At 38.2% G+C, this 22,893-nt stretch overlaps 1 protein-coding gene across 6 annotated transcripts in view; it reads right to left on the reverse strand.

The window, feature by feature from the left end:
• Positions 1-22,893, reverse strand: part of UGT8 (UDP glycosyltransferase 8) — a 104,045-nt gene that overhangs the window by 18,866 nt on the left and 62,286 nt on the right. For all 6 annotated transcript variants that reach the window (XM_022596258.3, XM_089911551.1, XM_022596257.3 and 3 more), the window contains 3 exons: positions 7,194-7,336; positions 5,448-5,524; positions 2,677-2,896 (listed from right to left, as the gene is read on the reverse strand). In XM_022596258.3, coding sequence (XP_022451966.1) covers positions 2,677-2,896; positions 5,448-5,524; positions 7,194-7,336 — 440 coding nt within the window. The remainder of the gene's footprint in view (positions 1-2,676; positions 2,897-5,447; positions 5,525-7,193; positions 7,337-22,893) is intronic.

Consider the following 22,893-nt stretch of genomic DNA (forward strand, 5'->3'; position numbering starts at 1 on the left):
CTTCTATTTTAACATAGAAGAAGGAGGATTAAAAACATCTTGGTCCTCAGGTACCTTAATGTCATGAGACTATGGCCCATTCTCTAGAGATGATTAAACAGACTGCATGTGACAAAGATCCTTCTGCAGGGACTCTGGCTTCATTGCCACCTATGAAATTCCAATAGGCTCACTGGTCCAGAACCAGTCCTTACCTGCCTCAGCTTACGTGAGTATGGAGTAGGGCCTCATCGCTCAGACCTTTACTTCTCCCCAAAAGCAGACTCATAAAGTCACTGCCCGGCCCAATTTTCCAAGATTCCCCCTTTCAGAGGTAGCAAGTGGCACTGTCCTTTCAGCATAGTTTGCTTGACAACCCAAAATTTCTACCAGTAGGAATATAAAGTTTGCGGGGGAAAAAAAAAGAACAGTGTGATTAAAATGGTCACTTAAGGCCACTTCTAAACTCTCCTTATGAATGTCTTGGATAAAATTACTTTTAATAAAACAAATTACCTTGTAAGGGGCTCATGTGACTTGCACATTTTATTTTACAAAAGGGGAAGTGTCTCCTATCAAAAGTAATAACTGGGCTTCCCTGGTGGCGCAGTGGTTGAGAGTCCGCTTGCCGATGCAGGGGACGCGGGTTCGTGCCCCAGTCTGGGTAGATCCCACATGCCATGCAGCGGCTGGGCCCGTAAGCCATGGCCGCTGAGCCTGCGCGTCCGGAGCCTATGCTCTGCAACGGGAGAGGCCACAGCAGTGAGAGGCCCGTGTACCGCAAAAAAAAAAAAAAAAAAAAAAAAAGTAATAACCAAGGGCTGGATATGTGTTAAGTTCATAAGGATTAACTACCCATCTTTCTCTACAACTTGCTTTAATAAAATCTCCAGATTCAAAAGAATTCCTTCCAAAGAACAAAAGCAATAGCTTTCAGTAAATAAACCCAAACAACTAGTATGGGAAGAAGGAAGACATGGTTCAAGTTGAGTAAAAAAGAAATAAGTGATACTTCTTTAGCACTACTGGTTTAAACTAGAATATCTTGGAAACAATATTAGTGAATCAAATCAGCCTTTTCAATAATTATGGCATGTTAAATATGGAACATTATCATGTATTTGAAACAAAAAAGATAAATGCCTTAAGTTTACATATAATTACTTTTAGCAAAGAACATACTACCTGAATCATTGTCATTTTTACAATGAATAAAGACATCTTCCTACCCTGAATGTGCAAAAGGCTTTAGTTAAATATTTAAACTTTTCAAGGGTTATATGCAAATAACTATTTATCTTATACGGATACTCTGTGGAAGAATATAAATTTATTCACTAAACAAAATAAAACCTAGTTTGAAATCAAGCACATATGTATACTTGAAGATGGCATAGCTGGGATTTAATCGCAGTGTGACCTAAGACTATAGCCTGGTCTCTGATTTGGCCCCTTTTACACCTCACAGAACACAGCCAGACTGATTTTGTGTGGATGATCCAGACTTTTGCTTTTTCTGCATAACCGACCCAATCTCGGCAGCTCTGCCACTATCTCTCTACAAACTCTACTTGAGGGCTGCATTGTACAAATCTTCCTTTAAAAGCCTGTATGATACATATCATCTTCCATAAGAACATCACATTTTGAAAAACACTAGACTTTTAAAAGAAAGGCTACAGAACACAGATGAAGGGATCTCACAGTCAGGTACCTCAGATTAGCAAACATACTGATCCAAGTGCCAAGAGCTGTGACCAAGACACTGGATCCTCTAAGGGGCCAGCACATGAAGGCCACCTCTAAGCCCACATAAGACAGCATAATGAACTGCAGTGCACTTGAACCCAGCCTTTTACCTAAAAGCTACATCGCTTTATATGAAAGAATTGTTCTTATTGTTGGTTGTTTCTTAGAATATGGCAGCGTTTCTCAGTCTACTGTTATGCCATCTACCCTGGATATAAACAGAAGAAGCTCACACTCTTCAGACATTAATGCCATTTGAAAGGCAAGATCAATTAAATGTCACATAAAAATGGGAAATATTGTTGCTTTGTTTTAAAACTACACAGGCCAACTCTCTACTCTTTCAGGCTCAGTTGTGAACCGGGTTAACTCAAGACACATCAAGAATTTAAGAAAAAAAATAAAATAAAGATTCTGACTAGTCATTCACCTGAGTAAAAAAATCTCGGCATTTCATTGACGCCCCACACTAGGGAAACCCAGCACCAGGCAGTATCAAGAGCACCAGCTTTGGAATCAGACAGTCCTGGTTCAAATTCCTACTCTAATAGCTTTGTAACTATGGGCAAATTACATAAGCTCTCTGAGTTTCAAGTGCCTCATCTCTATAAGATGAATAAGGAGAACAGTGATATATAGTTTTATGAGCATCAAAATGAGATAAAGGACACAAAAATGGACACACAGTAGGGACCCAATGGTTCCCATGGTAGTTTTTCCTTAGTTTGTCAAACCTTGGCAGAATATTATTCAAGGTCATACAAGGCTGGCCAAATGATTGCTATTTCTATTTTTCAAATGACAGAAACATGCACAAGGCATTATACACAGGAATCTAAAGGATATTTCTATAATTGGTTTATTGACAACCTACTGGCAATAATCAGCTATTGACAATGTGCTGTGGTATATATATTTCATCTGCTTTAATATTAATTGAAACCTTACCTGGGATTATTGATAACTTTCACTAGTGCTTCATACAGCTCTCCTTCAGTAACTGTCTTCCATTCTAGCAGTATCCCCATACCTTTTGCCTGTACCCGGGTCATAGTATCATAATGGTCTCCAAAGAGTGGGATTCCCACTACAGGAACACCATGATACATAGTTTCAAAAATACTATTCAAACCACCATGGCTCAGGAAGGCTTTAATATTTGAATGCCCTAAAGAAGGATTAAAAAAGAAAACAACTTAGAATATTGTGTATTGTTCTAGGAAGAGATTTTCCAGAAATTTCTTAAAAGCTGATATTATAATAAACATGCATTTCAGATATAGGATTTTTAAAGGCACAGTTTCACAGATTACTGCTCTATACCAATTACAATGCTTGTTATATACATAATTATCTGATTTATATATATCAGTTAAAAGCCATTTTTAAGCTAACATTTATAACTTTAGGAATTATATCATAATATCTTCTCCCAAAACACAAATATCAACTGCATTCAAATGGCCAATAATTAACAGGATATCAATGAAAGCAAGAAATGACAGAAAGTACCAGGGGGCAATCACATTCTACTAAACACAGATACTCACTTTCTGACTACTCAAGCATTTATCTATATTAAAGTCAAACACACTTTGCAAAAAAACATATGTAAAAATGTGGGGCTGGATTCCAGATGTCCATGAAGAGTTTCTGTGCTTACCCAAAGAGGAACATTGTATGGTGCTTAGCATTTACAACATTCAAGTCATATCAGCACCTGTGCTACACAATCTTAGGGTCTGATTTTACATTTTAGGTATAAAAACATGTAGGGACAGACAGTTACAAAAGTTAGTTGTAAGAGATGGGACATCACGTAACATCTAGCTGTCATGGAGATAAAAGAGATAATTCATCAACATTAATGAGGTATTTAAAAATCCAGATCTCCTTCTGAGCAAAAAGTTTTGCATAAAAAGTGTAAGACAAAGAAACACTGCACTCAGGATAGGTGCTCTATGGCCAGAAAGGAATCATAGCTTGCAAAAACACAAACATTTAAGATAAACATACATCAAGTAAAAAAACGAACTCTGTGTGTGAACCTGGGTCTCAATGGGGCTCCAGGACTCTCCCACCTCAACATCTAGCAGGCTGGTCCCTCAGTGTCTCTTGCTCTGACCCACAAGCGGCTTCTCAACTCAGCCCAACTAAGGGATCTACCCTCGCAGTGGATTTCAAACTTTCTTTTCAGTAGTAGAACCAACCCTTTTTCTTTGAACAAAACTTTATTATCACCAAGCCCAGCAGTGAAAAATAATGCAGAGCTGGTGTATCGAGAGCAGGGGGGAGTGTCATGAGGGGAGGGGAGGGGAGAGGCACTGATTTGGTTCCTGCTTTTCATCCTGGAGGAATCTTCTGAGCATAGTTAGAAACCAACAGAGGACCCACAAAGGTCATGGCTAGAGTTAAAAAGGATGCTAATCTCAGAAAACGCAGACAGCTGAGATTCTGAGGAACCCAGAAGAGACGTGAACTTGAGGAGGGCCTCTGGGTGTAGCTACACCTCGCTGTAGAGCCTCGCAGAAAAAAACCCATAAGACCAGTTTAGATGCTCCCAGACAGCAGTGCCCCTGCTGAACTGAGATGGCTGATGGTCAAGATATCTTATTTAAATTTACTGCTTCCTTCCTACCTTCTATGGAATCTGAAGTCATAATAGTAAAGACATAAAAAAGAAAAAGAAAAAAAATACAAACATCAAAAAGGGTAAACTGTCTTGTTATTTTTTTCTCAGTTTTACCATTTATAGAATAACATTTATAATAAACTAAACAAAAGGAATTATTTATATATATACTTACTGTTTTTTAGTTACAAAATTCAATTTGCAGGTTTTTAGGGGGTCAATTTAGCTTCTAAAAGATATTCTTTAAAACTCTATTTTTAAGAATATAACTTAAAGCTACTTTTACATAATCTGTTAGATTAGTATTATTGAACAAATGATGGTCGATATTGCCAAAATCAGTAACATTTTTATAATTTCCTTAATAAGTAATATCTTAAAGAATAATATGGCCTTATATTTTCCTAGAGATTTAATGAATAAAACAATTTACATTTTACTATCTGTGCTTATTAAACAGAATTAGATTCAGATTCAGATATCTTAAAAGATATGCATATAATTGGTATTTTAATTTCGAGTTGAGGATCAGAACCCCAAGAAATAAATAAATCAAAAGAAATAAAGTGTTCAAAAGTGCCCAGTGATTTAGGGTAAAATCTAGGTAGATAATCCAAGTAAAGTTAAAATAAGTTGACTGTTATTTTGGCTTTCTGCTTCTCTGTGGTTTCAAACAAATGAATAATTTCAAATTTCTCTGGGTTCTTGGATACATCTGTAGTAAAACTATAACATAAATCTAAGTTTTCACTGTTTTAATTTTACTACTTTTAGCTGATCGGCATAACTAGGTATAACTTTACTCACCACTAGCTTATATAGTATTAAGTATATTTTTCAGAAAATTAAAATTTGTGACTGGTCTAAAAATTTTAATTTATAGGCCTAAATGATTATACTTTAAAATTACTTGCCAATAACTAAAGGTTTGACTTGTTGGTCTGAAATCTAGGGCTTAACGCACTAGATGACATCATGATTCTATTATACACCATACATGTATTGTATAAGCCACTCGAGTATAAATCTCACATTTACACAATTAAAATCTAAAAGCCAAGTAAGCACCCACATGTCACTGACTTACCAAGCAGGTCATTTTGTGGTAACCATTCTATGAGCTTGGTGTTGTTTCCCAGATTCTTTGGTTTGGTTCCAGAAAACCTGAAATTTACACCAGACTATGAATCTTCCAAAAAATCACACTTTACTCCTCGTATGAACTCTCTGGTTAAATTTTTGGATTTAAAATAAATGTTACATGATCTTTCGTTGACATTCTTAAGAGGGAAGAAATGTTTTAGTAACAACAAAAATTTCAGTTTTTCACATTTTCATTGACTGAGGGATAAATAAGAAACACTCTGATTATACTGAGATCTATTTTCCTTCAGCTCTCCTCCCCTATCCACAGAGATGGGGGAAATAGCAACCAAATGACCCTATGCTAGAAAGTCATTTTCTACCAGCTAGAAGGTGAAACAGGAACGACCAGCAAGGGCCACCACTGGGCAGTCAATAGCTCCCATCTGGACACCCAGAAACTGAGGGAAGGCTCAAGAATTGGAAGAAAGCAGGAAGTACTCTTCCCTAGCTGGGCCCCAGAGACAGTTCTGTGGGGCAAAGGACATAATTAGGCTGTTTCCTGCCTTGATCTTTGAAAGATAAACCATACAGTGCTTATCAACTGAGAGAATGGCAAGAGTTTGAAATAAGCAGATACGAAACTGTTCCAAATAAAGTAGAAGGGGCACTTTCTGGGTTAAGCCTAATAGAAGAAATCCAATAGGACTGGAATCCAAAGGGAGAACTCTTAAACCATTGGAATAAAATATGTATCCATTTCATAGCTTAGCCAGGATAAGGAGGAGCTAATCCTCCCACAGTTGTTACAAAGGAAAAACCCCTATTACTCAGAGCCTACTTGTAATGGCTTGACACTGGGGCTGACCTTGATCACTGCTGTATCCCTAGAGCCCAATGGTGGGGACAGGTACTAAGTAAATACACACTAAATAAGTGTCCAGATCCAAGTTTAGACTCTGCGTTAGAAACTCCAGAGACAGACACATGTTGGCAGTGCCTCCAAGAAGAAGTGGGGTCTGTTTTGACTAGCATTAACTGGCAAGTTACTGTATTTTTTTTTTTTTTTTTGCGGTACGCGGGCCTCTCACTTTTGTGGCCTCTCCCGTTGCGGAGCACAGGCTCTGGACACGCAGGCTCAGCGGCCATGGCTCACGGGCCCAGCTACTCCGCGGCATGTGGGATCTTCCCAGACCGGGGCACGAATCCGTGTCCCCTGCATTGGCAGGCGGACTCTCAACCACTGCGCCACCAGGGAAGCCCAAGTTACTGTATTTTTAAAGGCCTGGTCTCTTGGATAAAGGAAATCGGAAGTATTTATAGACAAAGTGGGAGCCCAAAAGGTTCCATGAAATATTTTACCTATTTAATCATTCATCCATCATTTTTTCCTCATTCCAACACTGACTTGAAGGAGTATACAGAAATGCATGCAATTACACATTTTTAAGTGATAATAAATAACAGAAGGGTAAATGAGGGTAACATAAAAATGCACCCTTCACAAGAATACATCATTGTGCATCAGATCTTCTTTTTATGCTATGGGCTAGATGCCTTTTTAACCATCACAGAGTATTATATAAGTTAATCCCTAGATTTCGATACACTAAGAAACAAAATGAAAAGTCAAAGGCATCCTGCTAATATTGCCAGGGAATCAATGGGCTGTGCTTTACTCAGACCTGCGGGCTAAGTAAGAGGATATGGAAAATCAAGAGTAAACAAACAACCTATATTATTACCTTACCTCCAAATCACTTTTTGGGGCAATCTCCCCAGAGCTCCTGCCAGTTTGTTAGCAATGTCTTCTGACAGATACTTGACACCAGCTCCGAAAGATACCAGGACAAAGCCATGTTGATTAGCACCATTTACCCACCTTTGGAGATCCTGCAAATCAAAATGTGGCAGTTAATTTTATGAAGGAGTAACACAGCTCATAATCAGTGTCATCACAGCCCAGTTTTTAAAAAGCCTTCAGATAATTTTCTTAAACAATTAAACAGTGAAGGTAATATAATATTTTCCTTTAGATAACTGCTTTATTAAAAAAATAGTTCACTGAATAATGCTAACTAAAATAAGAAGGGCAGGTAGTAATTTGGTTAAGATCAAAAAACAACAACAAAAAATCAGTAATTAATGACCTAAGAGCTCAGACAGAAGTAAAAAACAAAAAATTGAAACTCATGTTTAAAATACGGTCAGAGATAAATTTGTATGAGGACATAAGTGAAAGATTAGACATATGACAAAGACATTAACTACCACGCCCCCCACCCACCCAGGGAGACTTTTATTTTAGGAGTGGGCTGATTTTATCTTGGTCTAAGTTTGATAATTTTCATTTCTGAAGAGCATACTGTATTAATGACTGAGAAGAGAAGGAATTAGCTAATAATTCCAAACATCCATAGGCCTAACAAGTTTTACTATTTCTCTAATTATTTCTTCAACTCACACAGAATAGAAATCATGCATACTGTATAGTGAGGCATCCAGGGGTTCTGGAAATATCTGAGCAGAAGCTTTCTCTCATTTTGTGGGAAAATGCTAAATTCTCAAACATGTCCATCTACAGCTAATAGGTAAGGGGCCATGGCATATCTGATGTTAAATAGGGACAACTGTCAAATTTCAGGAATACTCATTTCAGAGGAAGACACATTAACACATTTCTACCAGTATTATTGATTTAACTGAAGTTGAAAGAAGTTCGTTTTAAGGGATACCACCCTTGCTTTATTTTATTCCGTAGGCACCAGCTTTTTTTTATGGTAAGTTATCCCTTTGAATAAGTCTTTGTCAAAGACACTGAGCTTCAGTTTGCCATATAAAAATGAATAAAGCCACAGCACTTTGAAGAATACATAATTCTGCTGTAAGGAAAACAAACATGCTGTCTACTGGCAACACCTATGCCATAATATAGTCATGGAAACGGGACAAACGCACTGTGTATTCATAATGTGCAGAGTGAGTGAGCTGTCACTGTTATATCTCGCAGACCCGGTAGGTCTCTTGTTCAGGATGAAGAAGTTACCAAGATGACTGTGTCGCCCGTGCTCTTTGCATTTCACACCACTTTCTGGCATAACCTGATTTGCAGCTGGGAGGTAAGAAGTACAGTAAGGGGGCTTCCCTGGTGGCGCAATGGTTGAGAGTCCGCCTGCCAATGCAGGGGACATGGGTTCGTTCCCCGGTCCGGGCAGATTCCACATGCCACAGAGCGGCTGGGCCCGTGAGCCATGGCCGCTGAGCCTGCACGTCCGGAGCCTGTGCTCCGCAACGGGAGAGGCCACAAAAGTGAGAGGCCCGCGTACCGCAAAAAAAAAAAAAAAAGAAGTACAGTAAGTAGTATCATCGCAATAGCATCACCACATAGCTCAATACTAAGTATTTATATGGAATGTTAGCCCTCTTTATGTCTTTGTTTTCTTTGCTTTCTTTCCCCTTTCTTTTCCTTTTCTCACTTAATGAGATCTGTGTTAACTGGCTCTATCACACTTATATTCTTAGCAGGGAAGAGGGGACCACATTTTATGCCTCAAATGAATTAGTGAGGAGTGTCATTATATGACCAAGAGTGATGATGGAAAGGAGGTACATCCTTCCAGCTACTGAGTGAGTAAAATAGGCTATAATTATTTGGGAGGGAAGAAAACCTTATCAAAGCACCTCATTTTCCAGGAAACTCTGTTTATGAACATATAAAAGAAATCGAGAATATATCAACTGTGGATTAAAGCTTTTAACTTATATTCTACCACATTTACCAAGACTATCACGTGCTGAAAATTTAACAGCGTAACTTGTAGATTCAAAGTAAGAAACAAAACAAAACAATTTAGAATTTTCAATTTATATATAGTCTTAAGCCAGATATACTTAGAACAAATACAAATGCTGCACAGTAGAATGATCTGAATTCATATGGTGTTTTCTCCCTATGGTTTGTCTTCAAATAATTTATTACCTACTATCCAATTCTCTAAAGACAAAAATTTCAGGGTCGATGCCATTTACAAAATGTTTACATTCAGAAATACTAAGCGTTATGGGAATAACATTTAAATTTTGTTTCCCGAGGACTTAAAAGGTCTTTGAGTTTCAACTGACTCTTTGTATACATGTTTGTTCTTTGTTTTGCATGATATAAAATGAAATCCATAAACCTATTTTTCCAGCTTTTTTCCTACCATAGTCATTAGCCGTAACAAGAATATATTCAAGTATATAATCTTTATTTGTATGGAAGGGAATAGAGAAAATTTTATTCATTATGGTTCCCTCCAGGGAAAGTACTCAGCATTTTTAGACGATAACACTGCACTTGGCTTAGAGGGGAGAGTGAGGCCCCGAGGTGATATCCCCACTGCTATGTCCTGAGCTGGAGATGGAACAGGGGAGTGAGAGGTCGGAGTAGAGAGAGTGAGGGGCAGGGGCCACTGGGCCGCTTGGGGATGTAACCCCTCCCCGTGATCTGTGATCGCCAATCTGCAGCCTCAACTCAGAAAATGTCTGGTGTGACTCATGTTTTATGAGAACATAGAAGGGGCTGGGTTTGGGGTTTGGCTGATACAGTGACCTTCTGGTAGCATAGAGCCAGAGGCCGAAGGGATCTAGAATTTGCTCAACTTATAGTGAAGACTTTGGAACCAGAACTTCACAAAAAGTGTGCTTAGGTCTCCAAAGGGCTGGAAGGCCAGGTGGCATCTCAACTCTATACATACGTACCGTACTTTCTGGAATTTAAGACCCCATCAGTTATAAAATATAAACTGACTTAATAACAACTCTTCACTAATCCGCCCCCTTCATAATAAATGTAATTAATGTTAAAAAAAAATCCCAATTCCAGAAACTTACCGCTGTTAAAAATATAGGTACTTTAGAAACCCCCTGTCCTGGGGCAAATACCAACTTAAAAAATTGGACTGAAAAAAACAACCCTCACAATATCAACAAAAATAATACATATTTAAGACTAGAGTAAACCTAAGGATGCACATAAAGAAAACAAGAAAATTTTACCGAAGGACAAAAAAGAAAATCTATTCAAATGGAGAGATGTAACATGGGCTGCGAAGGAAACATCAAAGTTATGAAGATGCTGATTTTTTATAAAATTAAGTTCAATGCATCCTCAGCCTACATTGCAAAAGGATTGTTACGGAACTTGAAAAGCTGAGCCTAAGATTCATTTAGAAAAGAAAATGTACAAGAGAGGCCAAGAAATTTTTGAAAAAGAACAGAGTTTACCCTTCAAGATATTAAAATGTACTCTAGAATCTAGAACCATCACAATGCATGTCTTCATTATTAGGAGAAGGAAGATAGGAAGTCAGTATTTTCATCAGCGGAGAAAGGAGGCCTCCAGCTACTGATTCAGAAAAAATAGTGAGTTAGATCTCTCCACTAACACAAATTACAGAAGGATTAAAAAGTTAAATTGAATTAAAATATATGAAGTACTTGAAGAAAACCCCCAAAGATAATGTTCGTGTATTTGGGTGGGGAAGGTCTTCCTGGGCCAGTCACAGACTCCAGAAGTCATAAAGAAAAGACTGACAGATCTGACTGTAGAACAACAAAAATCTTCTAGAGTATGAAAGACATTTTACAAAGTAAAAGAATAAATAGATGCAGTAGTATTTGTAACACACAAAACAAAGAATTAATATCTAAAACAAAATAATGAGGGAAAAAAACCCCACAAACAACATGAGAAAACACCTCTTTCACAGAAGGAGAGCATACGGCATAAAACATGGAAAGATGCTTAGCCTCAGATGGATAATCAGAGAAACGTAAATTCAAATTGTTTTCATCTCTTGTTCTCTCGGTAGTCTGTATAGTACTCTATTAGATGCTGTCAATATACTATTACTTAATTGATTTTAACTTAAGAATTGACTGTAGTATTTCCCTTTAAGTATTACTGTTTTATAATTTTCTGTCAACTATTTTGTTTTGCTAGAAGGATAAAATGCCTTTTCCTAAGTGAACTCTGGGTTTATTTTCCAATTATTTAGCAAACTTTTCCCACTTTAAGATTATCTTTTAAATAGCTCTACCTTTTTTTTAGTAATTTTACATAGTTTCATTTCTTTAAGTTTTAACCTTTCCTCACCAGACTTTTTTTGGAGTAAAGAATGAAACTGGGATCCATCTTTATTTTTAACCAAACAGCCAGCCTTCTCAACACTACAGAGTATTATTTCATCTTGTGCTCATTTATTTGAAATGCCACCCTCTCAGTCAATTTCTAAATTCTATTCTCTTCCACTGATCTATCCATCCATTCCTGTGTCCGTGTCAAAGAGTTTTACTTACTGCTCTTTTATAATACATTTTAATATTTGCAGTGATAGATTTCTCAATACTTTTCATTTAAGGACTTTGTTCTTTAAAATACATCAACTGCCATTTGTTAGCAGTACCACTTTTTCTTATGTATGTTATGGATATTTGTGCATATATGTACAGAATACACACCTCACATCATGTACCACACGAGTTTAGTAATTGCATTCAGTCCTTTATACTTAATTGGCCAGCACTGCATGCTCGCTGCTCCACTAGATGGCAGGGCAGGAACAGAGCATGGATGTCCGGGCTCTGCTGAGTTTCCCAGGTTCTCAGCCATCATCACAGGCCCAAACCCAGAGCCTGTCTCTACGGTTTTTCCTGCTCATTCTCCAGGGGAAAAACTCTGTCATTTCCACAATGTAAGTAAAAGCAAAATCGTCACAGGAATAGAACAAATACTGAGCGGGAAAGCAGCAATAGTCATAGGTGCTTCTCTCACTTTATTACCATGACTATTTCTATTTCTATGCAATTAAAGTAACCAATTTAGATACCTACCTACACTTTGCTATAATTTTATATACATAGCTTTTGAAAAGACAACGTTGCAATAAGAATAATCATTTTATCTTCTTGTAGAGTTAAATAGGGAAGGCGTCTTATGCCCTTTGTGGAAAAAAGTAGCATAATAAGGAAATATGGAAAACATATTTATCATAAGCAAATACTATATATTTAACATATTTGCTTTTTTTTTTTTTTTTTTTAACAATTGTGACCTGGTCCACATGATGCGTTTCCTGGTATGGCCAGATTCCTTTCCCTACAGTAATTATACACCAAATGCCTTGACTTGGTTGTTGGAAGAATAAGGCAATGAAAAGTATATCATCTTCCCCCTCCCCACTTCCCTCCCTGGAGCGCGGTTCAGGATGAGTGGGTAATGTAACCTGGCCCTGTGAGACAGCAGATGGGGGTGGTACAGGACCCAAGAGATGTACCAGAGCTAGACTGGGGCAGCAAACGCCCCCAGAGTTTAAAACTTCCAGTAACTTCAGGTAATATTTTGACATGGTGAATGTCGAGACATGGAGGATAGTGAAAAAATATTCTAAGAAGGAGTAGAGAGCAGATTCTGAGACTTTTAGAGAAGACAATCATTGGGTGACTTCTTTCTCCTTTTTTATACACTTAAGCCTCCTATCCAAAAACAAAACTTCCTCTTAATTGTACAAATGTAAAACACATCCCAATTCCAGAAATGTAAACTTAGACTTTTAAAAGATCATCACTTCAGAATCAATGAAAGAATATCTAATGAAAAGGTGGTACAGGCCCACCTCTATCCTGTCTAGGCTTAATTCTGAGGACATCAGGATGTGGACAGACCCCTAAGGAAATATTTAACAGCTCAGAGCCTGGGGACAGACTGCGCTGCGGAGGTTAGCACCAGATCTGTCCTGACGGCAGCCTATGACCCAAACCTACTCCTTTCTCCCCACAAAATAGAGCCTTGAGAGGGGGCCAGTGCAGTGGAGACACCAATAACACTGCATCCTTTGTCAGCCCCATCCATTCTGAGGCAAAGAATGCCTGGACTGTGAGAGAATCCTACACAGAGATGGTGATGGGAGAAGGGGGGGGGGGTGTTGGGACCTCTGTTCTTGTTCCCAACACCAATATCAATAGGCCTCTTTTCCCATTTTAAAGGGCCTGATACAAAGAATGCTCCAATTTGGTCAGGTGGGCTGCACAGAACTGAAATATTCATTCTGCAAAATCTAGTAGATAAGATAATAATGAACATTTTTGATATAAAATGTTTTAAAAACACCACGGGACACCAAACGTGATCTTTGACTACTGCTAAGATAGTTAACCAAGACTTAGTAAACAAACAATAATTAAAAATACCATTGAAAATATAAAAGTTACCATTCAAAACGAAAACGGACCAACCATTGTTTTTACTGAGTTAATTGGCAAAGAATTTGGTTTAAACCCCAATTCCACGGTTTGCTGTGCAATCTCCATCAAGTGCCTATTCTCTCTGAGGCCCAGCTTTCTCTTCTTAAAAAATGCTGATAATACTTCACAGGGGCATTGTGAAGATTAAATGGGATCAAATATATAAAAGTGATTTGAAACATAAAAATTATGGTGTTATTTTCCCAGGGCAGGAAGTCTGAGAAGCAACACACAGATGATGGACTGAAATGGTAGCCACACTGAGAAAAGGAAAAAAATAAAGTTATTCTGCACCAAGACACTTTCTATGAATTATACATACTCTCTTCGCCATGTTTTTGATCCTTCAGAATAAAGCCAGTTAAAACAAATACATAAATGAGAAAAAGTACAAAAAATGTTATATATGCAGTATCAAATATAGTTGTCAGTTTTTCAGAACAGTCAAGTAATTTCTAAGATTATCCAAAGGAGTTAAGCTACAACTAACCTGAAGAAGCAATAGAGTGATCAATGTCAAGGTGATGGTTCTATTAAAAAAAAAAATCTCAGAAGATGCCTTCATTAACACATTGAACATTTTCAGGAGGATGTAATAAGTACCTAGAAGGGTGTATTCATTTCCACTGAGATTCTGCAGTATCTTTTTTCTTTCTCATAAGGCTTTTAATTGTTGCCATTACAGTTACAATTAAAAGAAGTAAGCAAAATTTGAAACCCCGATTTGACTTTGAAGACAGTTAAATTTTCAAGGTTCTTAAGACCTTCAAGAAACTGCACACAGTCAGGATGTCCCAAGGATATAATCATGGCAAGGTACCCAGGCACTATGGAAAGTAACCACTGGGTGTAAAAAGATGAAAATCTCACCAGGAAAAAAAAAAATCAACGCAAAAAGTGACAGCTAAATCTTTCTTATGTTACAAAAGGAAATTAAGAATCCAGAGGTTTGGGGAGGGTGAGAGAGATCTGAGCATGATGATTTGTAACAGACAAGGAGGACAGGGGTATGAAAGGGAGGGATAAAGATGCAGAAACAGTAGGCGTATGTTGTCTTGGCACGTGTGAGTGTAGTATACAGATCTGTGATCCTGGAACATTCCAAAACAATCTGCTGTCAACTCTAAACGTTCACATTCCTGCATGGAAAAAAAAGACCATGGGGCTTCCCTGGTGGCGCAGTGGTTGAGAGTCCGCCTGCCGATGCAGGGGACACGGGTTCGTGCCCCGGTCTGGGAAGATCCCACATACCGCAGGGCGGCTGGCCCCTTGAGCCATGGCCGCTGAGCCTGTGCGTGCGGAGCCTGTGCTCCACAATGGGAGAGGCCACAACAGTGAGAGGCCCACGTATGGCAAAAAAAAAAAAGAAAAAAAAAAGAGCCAATGACCCAGAAGGGTCTGGGCAATGGCTCATTGATCCTGGGATGAGTAGGTGAGTCATTTCAGGGAAAGCATTGCTCCCTGGGGCAGAAACATGCAGAGCCACGATAACAGTGCCAGCTAGACTGTGTAACCTTCCATGCACTACCCTACGTATTACGAAACAAATCTCACTCTCTGCTTGGATAGAGAAAGGGAAGCTCAGAATAAGCTGAAAACCCCTGCTGGGCCCAGCAAAGGCTATACCAATGGAGGCTAATCATCAGAAGACTGTGTGGGCTGTTCTGCCTCCCGGTCTCTCTCCATGCATATGCTCTGCCAGGAGCATTCCCTCAGCACCTTCATACTCTCGAGTCAATTCTGCGGAACCACAACTTGGATCGATCTGTTCTTCTATTTCACCATTATCATGACTTCCTTCCATCGACACAATTAACCACTGTGCTCCTAGAGAAGCTTGCGGTAGAAGTCTATCTTTGAACAAGAAACCCCAAATTTCCTTTCTCACCTATCTGCTTTTTGTCCTAACGCCTGGGCCCTCTCAAAAGTTTACTGCCCAACCTGAACCAGTGAATTTTAAAAGTCTTATTCAAGTACTCTCCACTCGGTGCTTGAGTACTCAATTTCTCTTAACTTTATCCATGAGAAAAATCTTAAAATTTTCATTGACAATGCAAGGTCAGTCTGTTTCTCACTTCTGACCCTGAACCACACCAGATCATTCCACATTCTCTTAGCCTATCCCATCCTGCTCTCACTGGTAACTGGGTTCTCTGTTTCCCCTGCATCATGGTACTCCTAGCTATCCAAATTCAACAGGCCCCTCAAGGTCAGAACAAACACCACCTTCTACATCAATCTTTGCTCTTGCCAAGTTTAAGGATTTATTCTTTATTTCTCTTGATAGTACTTTACATCTCCATTAGGTACTGTCCACATTTGAACTTGTTATAAAATTATTTGCATACATATATCATCTCCTTTAGCAGACTATAAATTCCTTGAATACCAAAGCACCTAAAGGAGTGTATGGCCCATGACTCATCTACACTCAATAAATATTCATTGGATATATATCTATCCGATGGGTTACATTAAGTTTTCATTATTGTTTTACTAAACCAAACCCATGCAAACATCCATCAACCTATAAACAGGTTTATTCTTAAGGTTCATTTGTAAATATTTTTCTGAAATCTATGTGCATTTTCACAAAATGTTATTGTTATACGTGGTAACAGGATAACTGAAGTTGACTTCAGTACTTCAAAGATATTATGGATAAATAATTAACTTAAAGGTCATGTAGGAGATGCCGTAAGAACCTAGCTGTGACAGATAACATTGTACCAATGGGAACTTTGGGACAACAAATTCACCTTCTCTACTCCTATTCCTGGGCATTAGTGACGGATGGACTTGCTGCATCTGTTAAAAATAAAGCATCTCTCTGCATATCTTTAAATGTAAGCAACTTAAAGAGTTTATGAATCTGAAATATGTTTGTAAAAGAGGAGACATGAAGGAAGCCCATGACAGAGCATTACAGCAAGAGAGCAGAAGTGATGTATGTATGGAAAACCAGCATTTGTTTTTAGTCTTGAAATTGTCTTAAATTTCACATAAAATTAAAAGATGTGAGAATTTTATCTTATAAAAGAGAAACATGGCTAAAGAAAAGGGCTTAAGTAATACTTCTCTTAGGAGTCTTCAAGTATTCTCAATTGAGGGAAAAATGGAAAGAATAAAGACTTGCCAAATCTTAAGTCCAATTGTTCACATATTTTCCTGATATACGTGATTTATTTCACTATGTGGCTCCAAAGGAAAATCTCTATGATGATCATCCACTAGAATGAAAATTGGAAAAACGGGTAAACCAATTTTCCCTCTAAATTAACAGCTACAAGGAAGTTTGCTGGCAAAAATCTCAACTATCTCATCTAGTTCTAAAAATATGTCTGAGACTAGGCAAACTGAGAACAAAAGTACAGAAGAAATACTGCGAAGAAGAGAGATCAGATGTTTCAAGGATCGATCAAGTAAAGAGTTTTTGAAGAGAGGTGAGTTTGCACATCTACAGGAGAAAAGGCCTTTCTATGGAAAAGCAAGAAATGAACATGGTCAGTTAAAGAGCATGTGCCAGAGGGCTCAAAGGTTAAAAAAACAAACAAACCGCCCCCCACCCCAATTTTGTGAGTTCATCTTGGATTCCTGTTACCTGACAGTTGATTCTGACAAACTGAATAATCCTCAAAATAGATGAAAAACCAACAACCAAAAGTCAAAAACAACACCAAGAAAGAAATTATTTTCATGGAATTAGAAATCATAGTCACAATATTAGACTAAGTATTGCAAAAAAATGTAAGAATGTACGTATATTAAAGTAAAAATGGACAAATTAGCTTTAATATATTTGTAAGCAGTAGCTGTACACAGATGGCTTCTAAGCATACAATCCTTAAAAAAATAGCTCATACATAAGAGAAATGTGAATGTGGGAAAATTACCCCACAAGTGCTATTTGTAATACTGTAATCTGCTCCAGGAGGAGAACATGCAGATAAAGTGATATGAAAAAGGGTTCCAAGGCTGGTCAATTGCCAGTCATTTTGAAATAATGCAACTCAAAAGGCAACGAATGTGACCACACAGCTGGAATCACAGTAAAGAATTTAGCACCTGGGAAAAGAGGAACCAGTGATCCCTACACACAACAGGTCCTCAGGGCAAATGCAGAATCTCCAGCTCAGCTTGGGAAAAATCTCTGCATACCAATCCAGTGTGGTAAAAAAAACAACAACACAAAACTCAAAATCCACTGGTCCAAAACACTGTTGCTTTTAATTAACAGTTCACATACCATTTTAAGTCAGTGTTTACTGAATTTAAACAATCACATATAAATCTGTACTTCTCAAAGTGAGGAAACACCCAGGTGTAGGAGGGAATGCCCACACCACAAAGCCATAAAATAAATACATCCTGGAATGTAATTTTAATCTACAAATAATGTTAAAGTCCTTTTTTTAAAATAATAAAACAAATGAAGGTATAAGATTGTAGGAGAGAGTGCTAGTTGCCTAGCAATATCTATTTTCTCTACTTCCTTAGTAACAACTCCCAGCTTTTAGCTAGGCTCATTGCAGCCCAGGTAAAGAGGACATTTTCCAGCCTTAGCTGAAGCTGAGCATGAAAAGGTGAGCAGCCAATGTTCTGGACAATGAGACGTAAGAGGAAGTAATTGGGCCTGCCAATGGCTGGAACACAGCAGCCATTTTGGCTATGAGGACCAGAGCTGCACTCCAGGATGGCAGAACAGAGAGCTGGATCCCTGCTGACGTCTCAAAGTTGCCATACCACCCTGGACTGCCAACCTTAGAAATTCTTTTTTTTTTTTTTTTTGCAGTACGCGGGCCTCTCACTGTTGTGGCCTCTCCCGTTGCGGAGCACAGACACCGGGCGCGCAGGCTCAGCAGCCATGGCTCACGGGCCCAGCCGCTCCGCGGCATGTGGGATCTTCCCGGACCGGGGCACGAACCCGTGTCCCCTGCATCGGCAGGCGGACTCTCAACCACTGCGCCACCAGGGAAGCCCAGAAATTCCTTTTTGTGACACAAAATTACACTTCCATTGTGCATGACTATTTGTTTTCTGTTTTTTGTGTTAAAACATAATTCCTAAGTAATGCAATGATGAAGAAGAATGCAAAATAGGAGACTTCAAATAAATGTCCATGTTTATGGCTGACTGCATATGGTTTTCCCGGTATCACCCCGGTGAACAAATTCATTACTCTGTGGTGTAGGTTTAAGAAGTACCGCATTGCAAATTATTAATAAGAATGCTAATTTCTGGATCATTTGGGTTGCTTTAAAGATAGAATACTCTACCCATACTGTATCATCAATCCTAGTACCCTGGTGACTAGGAGTTGCACCTGAAAATCCAACCTCACGCGAGCATCACAAAGTCTGAAGAGCTAAAACTCATGATAGTCCTACTAATTTATTTTACAATTGAAGAAACTGAAGAAAGACATAAACTGAAACCAGGAAATCAGAAGTGGAGCTAGAACTGAGTTCCAGTCCTAAGTTCTAGTGCCCTCTATTATAAAATGGTGGGACAGCCATATAGTCTATGAGACAATTCAGACTATTTTAAATTCCTCAGAATAATGTTATGTAAATTGAAGATATTAATCCAAGTAATCCACAAAGAATTTTTTTTACTTGATCAATGAAAAGATACTATGTTGCATTATATCCTCCAAGACTACATGTTACCTTCCCCTTTGCAGTGCACTGGAAGGTAGTGAAAAACAGTGATATTCACGGGGAAAAAAACTTAACTAATTTTGTTACTGGTAAACACTGTGTTTCTTATTTTCTCTCTTTTTTTTTTTTTTGCTTTAGTGCATATGTATTAATCCACCTGAAGCACAGCCAATGGAGTTTTTAAAAATGTGCCACCTGCTTCTTCTTCATAAATGTATTTTTATTTAATTATGATACATGACAAAATTGGACTAAAAGTACACCTATGTCAAATCTCATTCTTGTGTCATAATGGAAAGATTTTTTTAAAAGGCCTTTCTCCAAAACCGTTACATACAGCTTAAATAGTACCCTGGATTTTATCTGACTGCAAAAATATAAAGAATACAAAATAGGTTATCTGTGTGTCTGAAGACACATATAAGTGATGCTACTGAGCATACATGTTCATGACACAATCCTCCTTCCTCACCACAGGTAAGAAGTGCATACTCTTCATATGCTTCTGAATGTTAGTAAAGCACATAAGCGTTACCACGTACTGATCTGCCGACAGTGAGCTCAATACGCTGGAGTGACATTCCATCTTACATAATGAAGATAAATAAAGGGAATCAAACCAAGAAGTGTTCTGTTCTATATGCCCAGGTACTGAATAGGCAAAGGACTTTGGAAGAAAAGCTAAATTCATTACAGTTTAGATTCTTCATGGTAGAAAACTTCCCCAGTTGGCAAACAAATGACACTGAATTGACATAACTATAATAATAAGCAAGAATACTATGCTATACATGAGCTGGGATATCTGCTTGTGTTCACAGGTCTTCCACAGTTTTGTCCTGTAATAAGCATGAGGATGAAATGAAACGGTGCCTGTAAATCACTCAACGTCATGCCTCTTCATGGTGAGCCCACACCAAAGGACATCCACCAGTATTATTTTCAATGACCCTTGGTAGTGAAATTCTTGATGCTTATTCCCATTCAAGGAATTTTACAATGGCTTTCCTAACAATTCTGACCAATTCTTAGACTTGTTAATTGCTCATTAAATTTTTTCTTCTATAAATACAGTCTGAATTCCTTCCACAAAGCATCCTTATTTACTTTCAGTTCTTGACGATGGTTAGGAAATCTGTATCTCTGAGCCTTGTATGTAGTAGGTGTTTGATGAATATTTAATTATAGTAGAAGCTGACGTGACTTTAATGAGCTAAGAGCACGTTAGCAATATTAATATGTAAAGACCCAAATAAATAACTAGCGATGTGATGAGCCCCAGTAAAGGGGTACATCAAATTGTTAATGGAAGAGGCAAGCACACTGCTTTCAGCTATAGAGGGACCAGGCAGAGAAGCATGTTCACCACTGCATACTCAGTACCCAGTAGAGTATCTTGCAGACACTTAACACTCAGCAAGCTTTAACTGAACAAAGGAAAGAAGGAGATATGGGATTTTAATAGGCATAAAGCAAGGATAGGACATCTTAGGCAGGGAAAGATTTGAAAACGCATAGACCACAAATTATAAGTTGCATTGACTCGTTCTTTTGGTGCATATTTATGAAAGGCCTATAATATTCCAACTCCAAGGACACCAAAATGATGAAACAAGACGCCTACCTCAGGACACTCGTAGTCCAGTGAGGGAAAGATGAGTAAATAAATCCTTGCAAATTCAATATGATGTGCTAACATAGACTATGGAATTCTGATAAAAGTATCTAAGGGTTCAGGAAGTCTTTCAAATGAAGTGATGTTAAAATTGTGAGAAATAAAATAAGAAAGGTAAGCAGGTAGTCCCGACTGCAAGTATCAGGTTTTTGAACGTAATCATTTATGTATGGGAACCACACAGAATTTATCAAGAGAGAAATACCAGTGCTGTACTGTTTGAAGATTAATTAGTCATTGTTTTTAGGGTAGATTACATTAAGGGAAGAAGGACACTGTGACTGAAGGGTGAAGTCTGGGAAAAAGGTGAGCAGCCTTCGTAATTGTCACACATGAGGTCATTACAATTTGCAGAAAATGGGAATGGAAAAATAAAATGGAACAGAAAGGGACAGAAAACATATCCAAGGAAGAACCATCAGTATTTGCTGAAACCAGGAAGAAAGATGCATTGAAGTAGTTTAAGAAATATGATATTTCATTTTTGATGTGTCATGGCTTTCAATAGCTTTCAATAGAATATTAAAAAGGAATGCATGTGGTTGGTTGGCTATTGTGCAAGATTTAGTTTGGTGTATATTTCTAATACAACATCTGGTTGAAAACCAAAAAAGAAAACAAAGAAAAAGAATGCCTAAGTTAGCCAAAGTGATTCCCTTTCTATAACTCCATATGTACTATACTTAAAGTCTTTGTTTCCACCTAAGCAACTAACATAAAAGTTACAAGTGCGTTCATGCATCCAACAGAGATCCACTGAGGACCTACTGTGTATATGCCAAATACCGAGCTCAGCACTGTCAGAAGGAAATAAATTTGAATGATTTATCTGTGAAATAGTACCTTACTCTACAATAATGGCAGGAAGAAGCTATTTAAAAGTCAAGTAATACTAACCTCACTCAGGAATACGTGATAACGTTTACTCTAAGCCCCACAAGGGCCTTTTTATCAGTACCAAATGGAATACCACAAAACACGTAACTACTTCTACCTGTTATTTTATGGTTCAGGACTTTTTTTTGCCCCCAAGGATTTTCCCAACTAATTGTCTCAACTGTAGTTAGGTGTCATCCACCTTATTTAGGTGCTTTATCATTCACCAATAATGTGTAACTATTAAAATTTAAACTTAACGGTTATAGTATTTCTTTCCATCCTTCTGAACGTAAGTGCCTAATGGCCTAGAAGCTGCTTTCAATGCCACTGCCATCATCTTGCATCCAGAATTGGTTTTATAACTTAATGTTTAAACAAAAAAGTCAGAGAGAATGTGACTGTGCATCTTAAGTACTGGGCCCTGCCACTTCACAGTTTTTACCTTGGACCTTAAGCCACAATTTTACAAACTAAAACACCATTAAAATAACAAGAACAAAAAGCAAGCTTCTTTGTTTTTCTTTTAGGCATCCCAAAAATGATTTCCCATTTTGGAGAAAAACAATCTTTTAAAGGGTCAGCTCTTTCTAATTTTGTTCTGATTAAAGTGTGATACATATCAGAGATCACATCTTATCTCAGAGGGCCACCGGTAATATACACAAAAGACAACACCATATTCTGCATTAAAAAGAATTTCTTGGACTTCCCTGGTGGCGCAGTGGTTAAGAATCCGCCTGCCAATGCAGGGGACACGGGTTTGATCCCTGGTCCGGGAAGATCCCACGTGCCATGGAGCAACTAAGCCCGTGCACCACAACTACGGAGCCTGCGCTCTAGAGCCCGCCGTGCCACAACCACTGAAGCCCGTGCGCCACAACTACTGAAGCCCACGCGCTTAGAGCCTGTGCTCTGCAACAAGAGAAGCCACCACAATGAGAAACCCATGCACC

This window comes from Delphinapterus leucas, chromosome 5 (assembly GCF_059928025.1).
Source record: "Delphinapterus leucas isolate spDelLeu-1000000601 "Yukka" chromosome 5, BTC_Dleu_Yukka2, whole genome shotgun sequence".
Classification (NCBI taxonomy): Eukaryota; Metazoa; Chordata; class Mammalia; order Artiodactyla; family Monodontidae; genus Delphinapterus; species Delphinapterus leucas.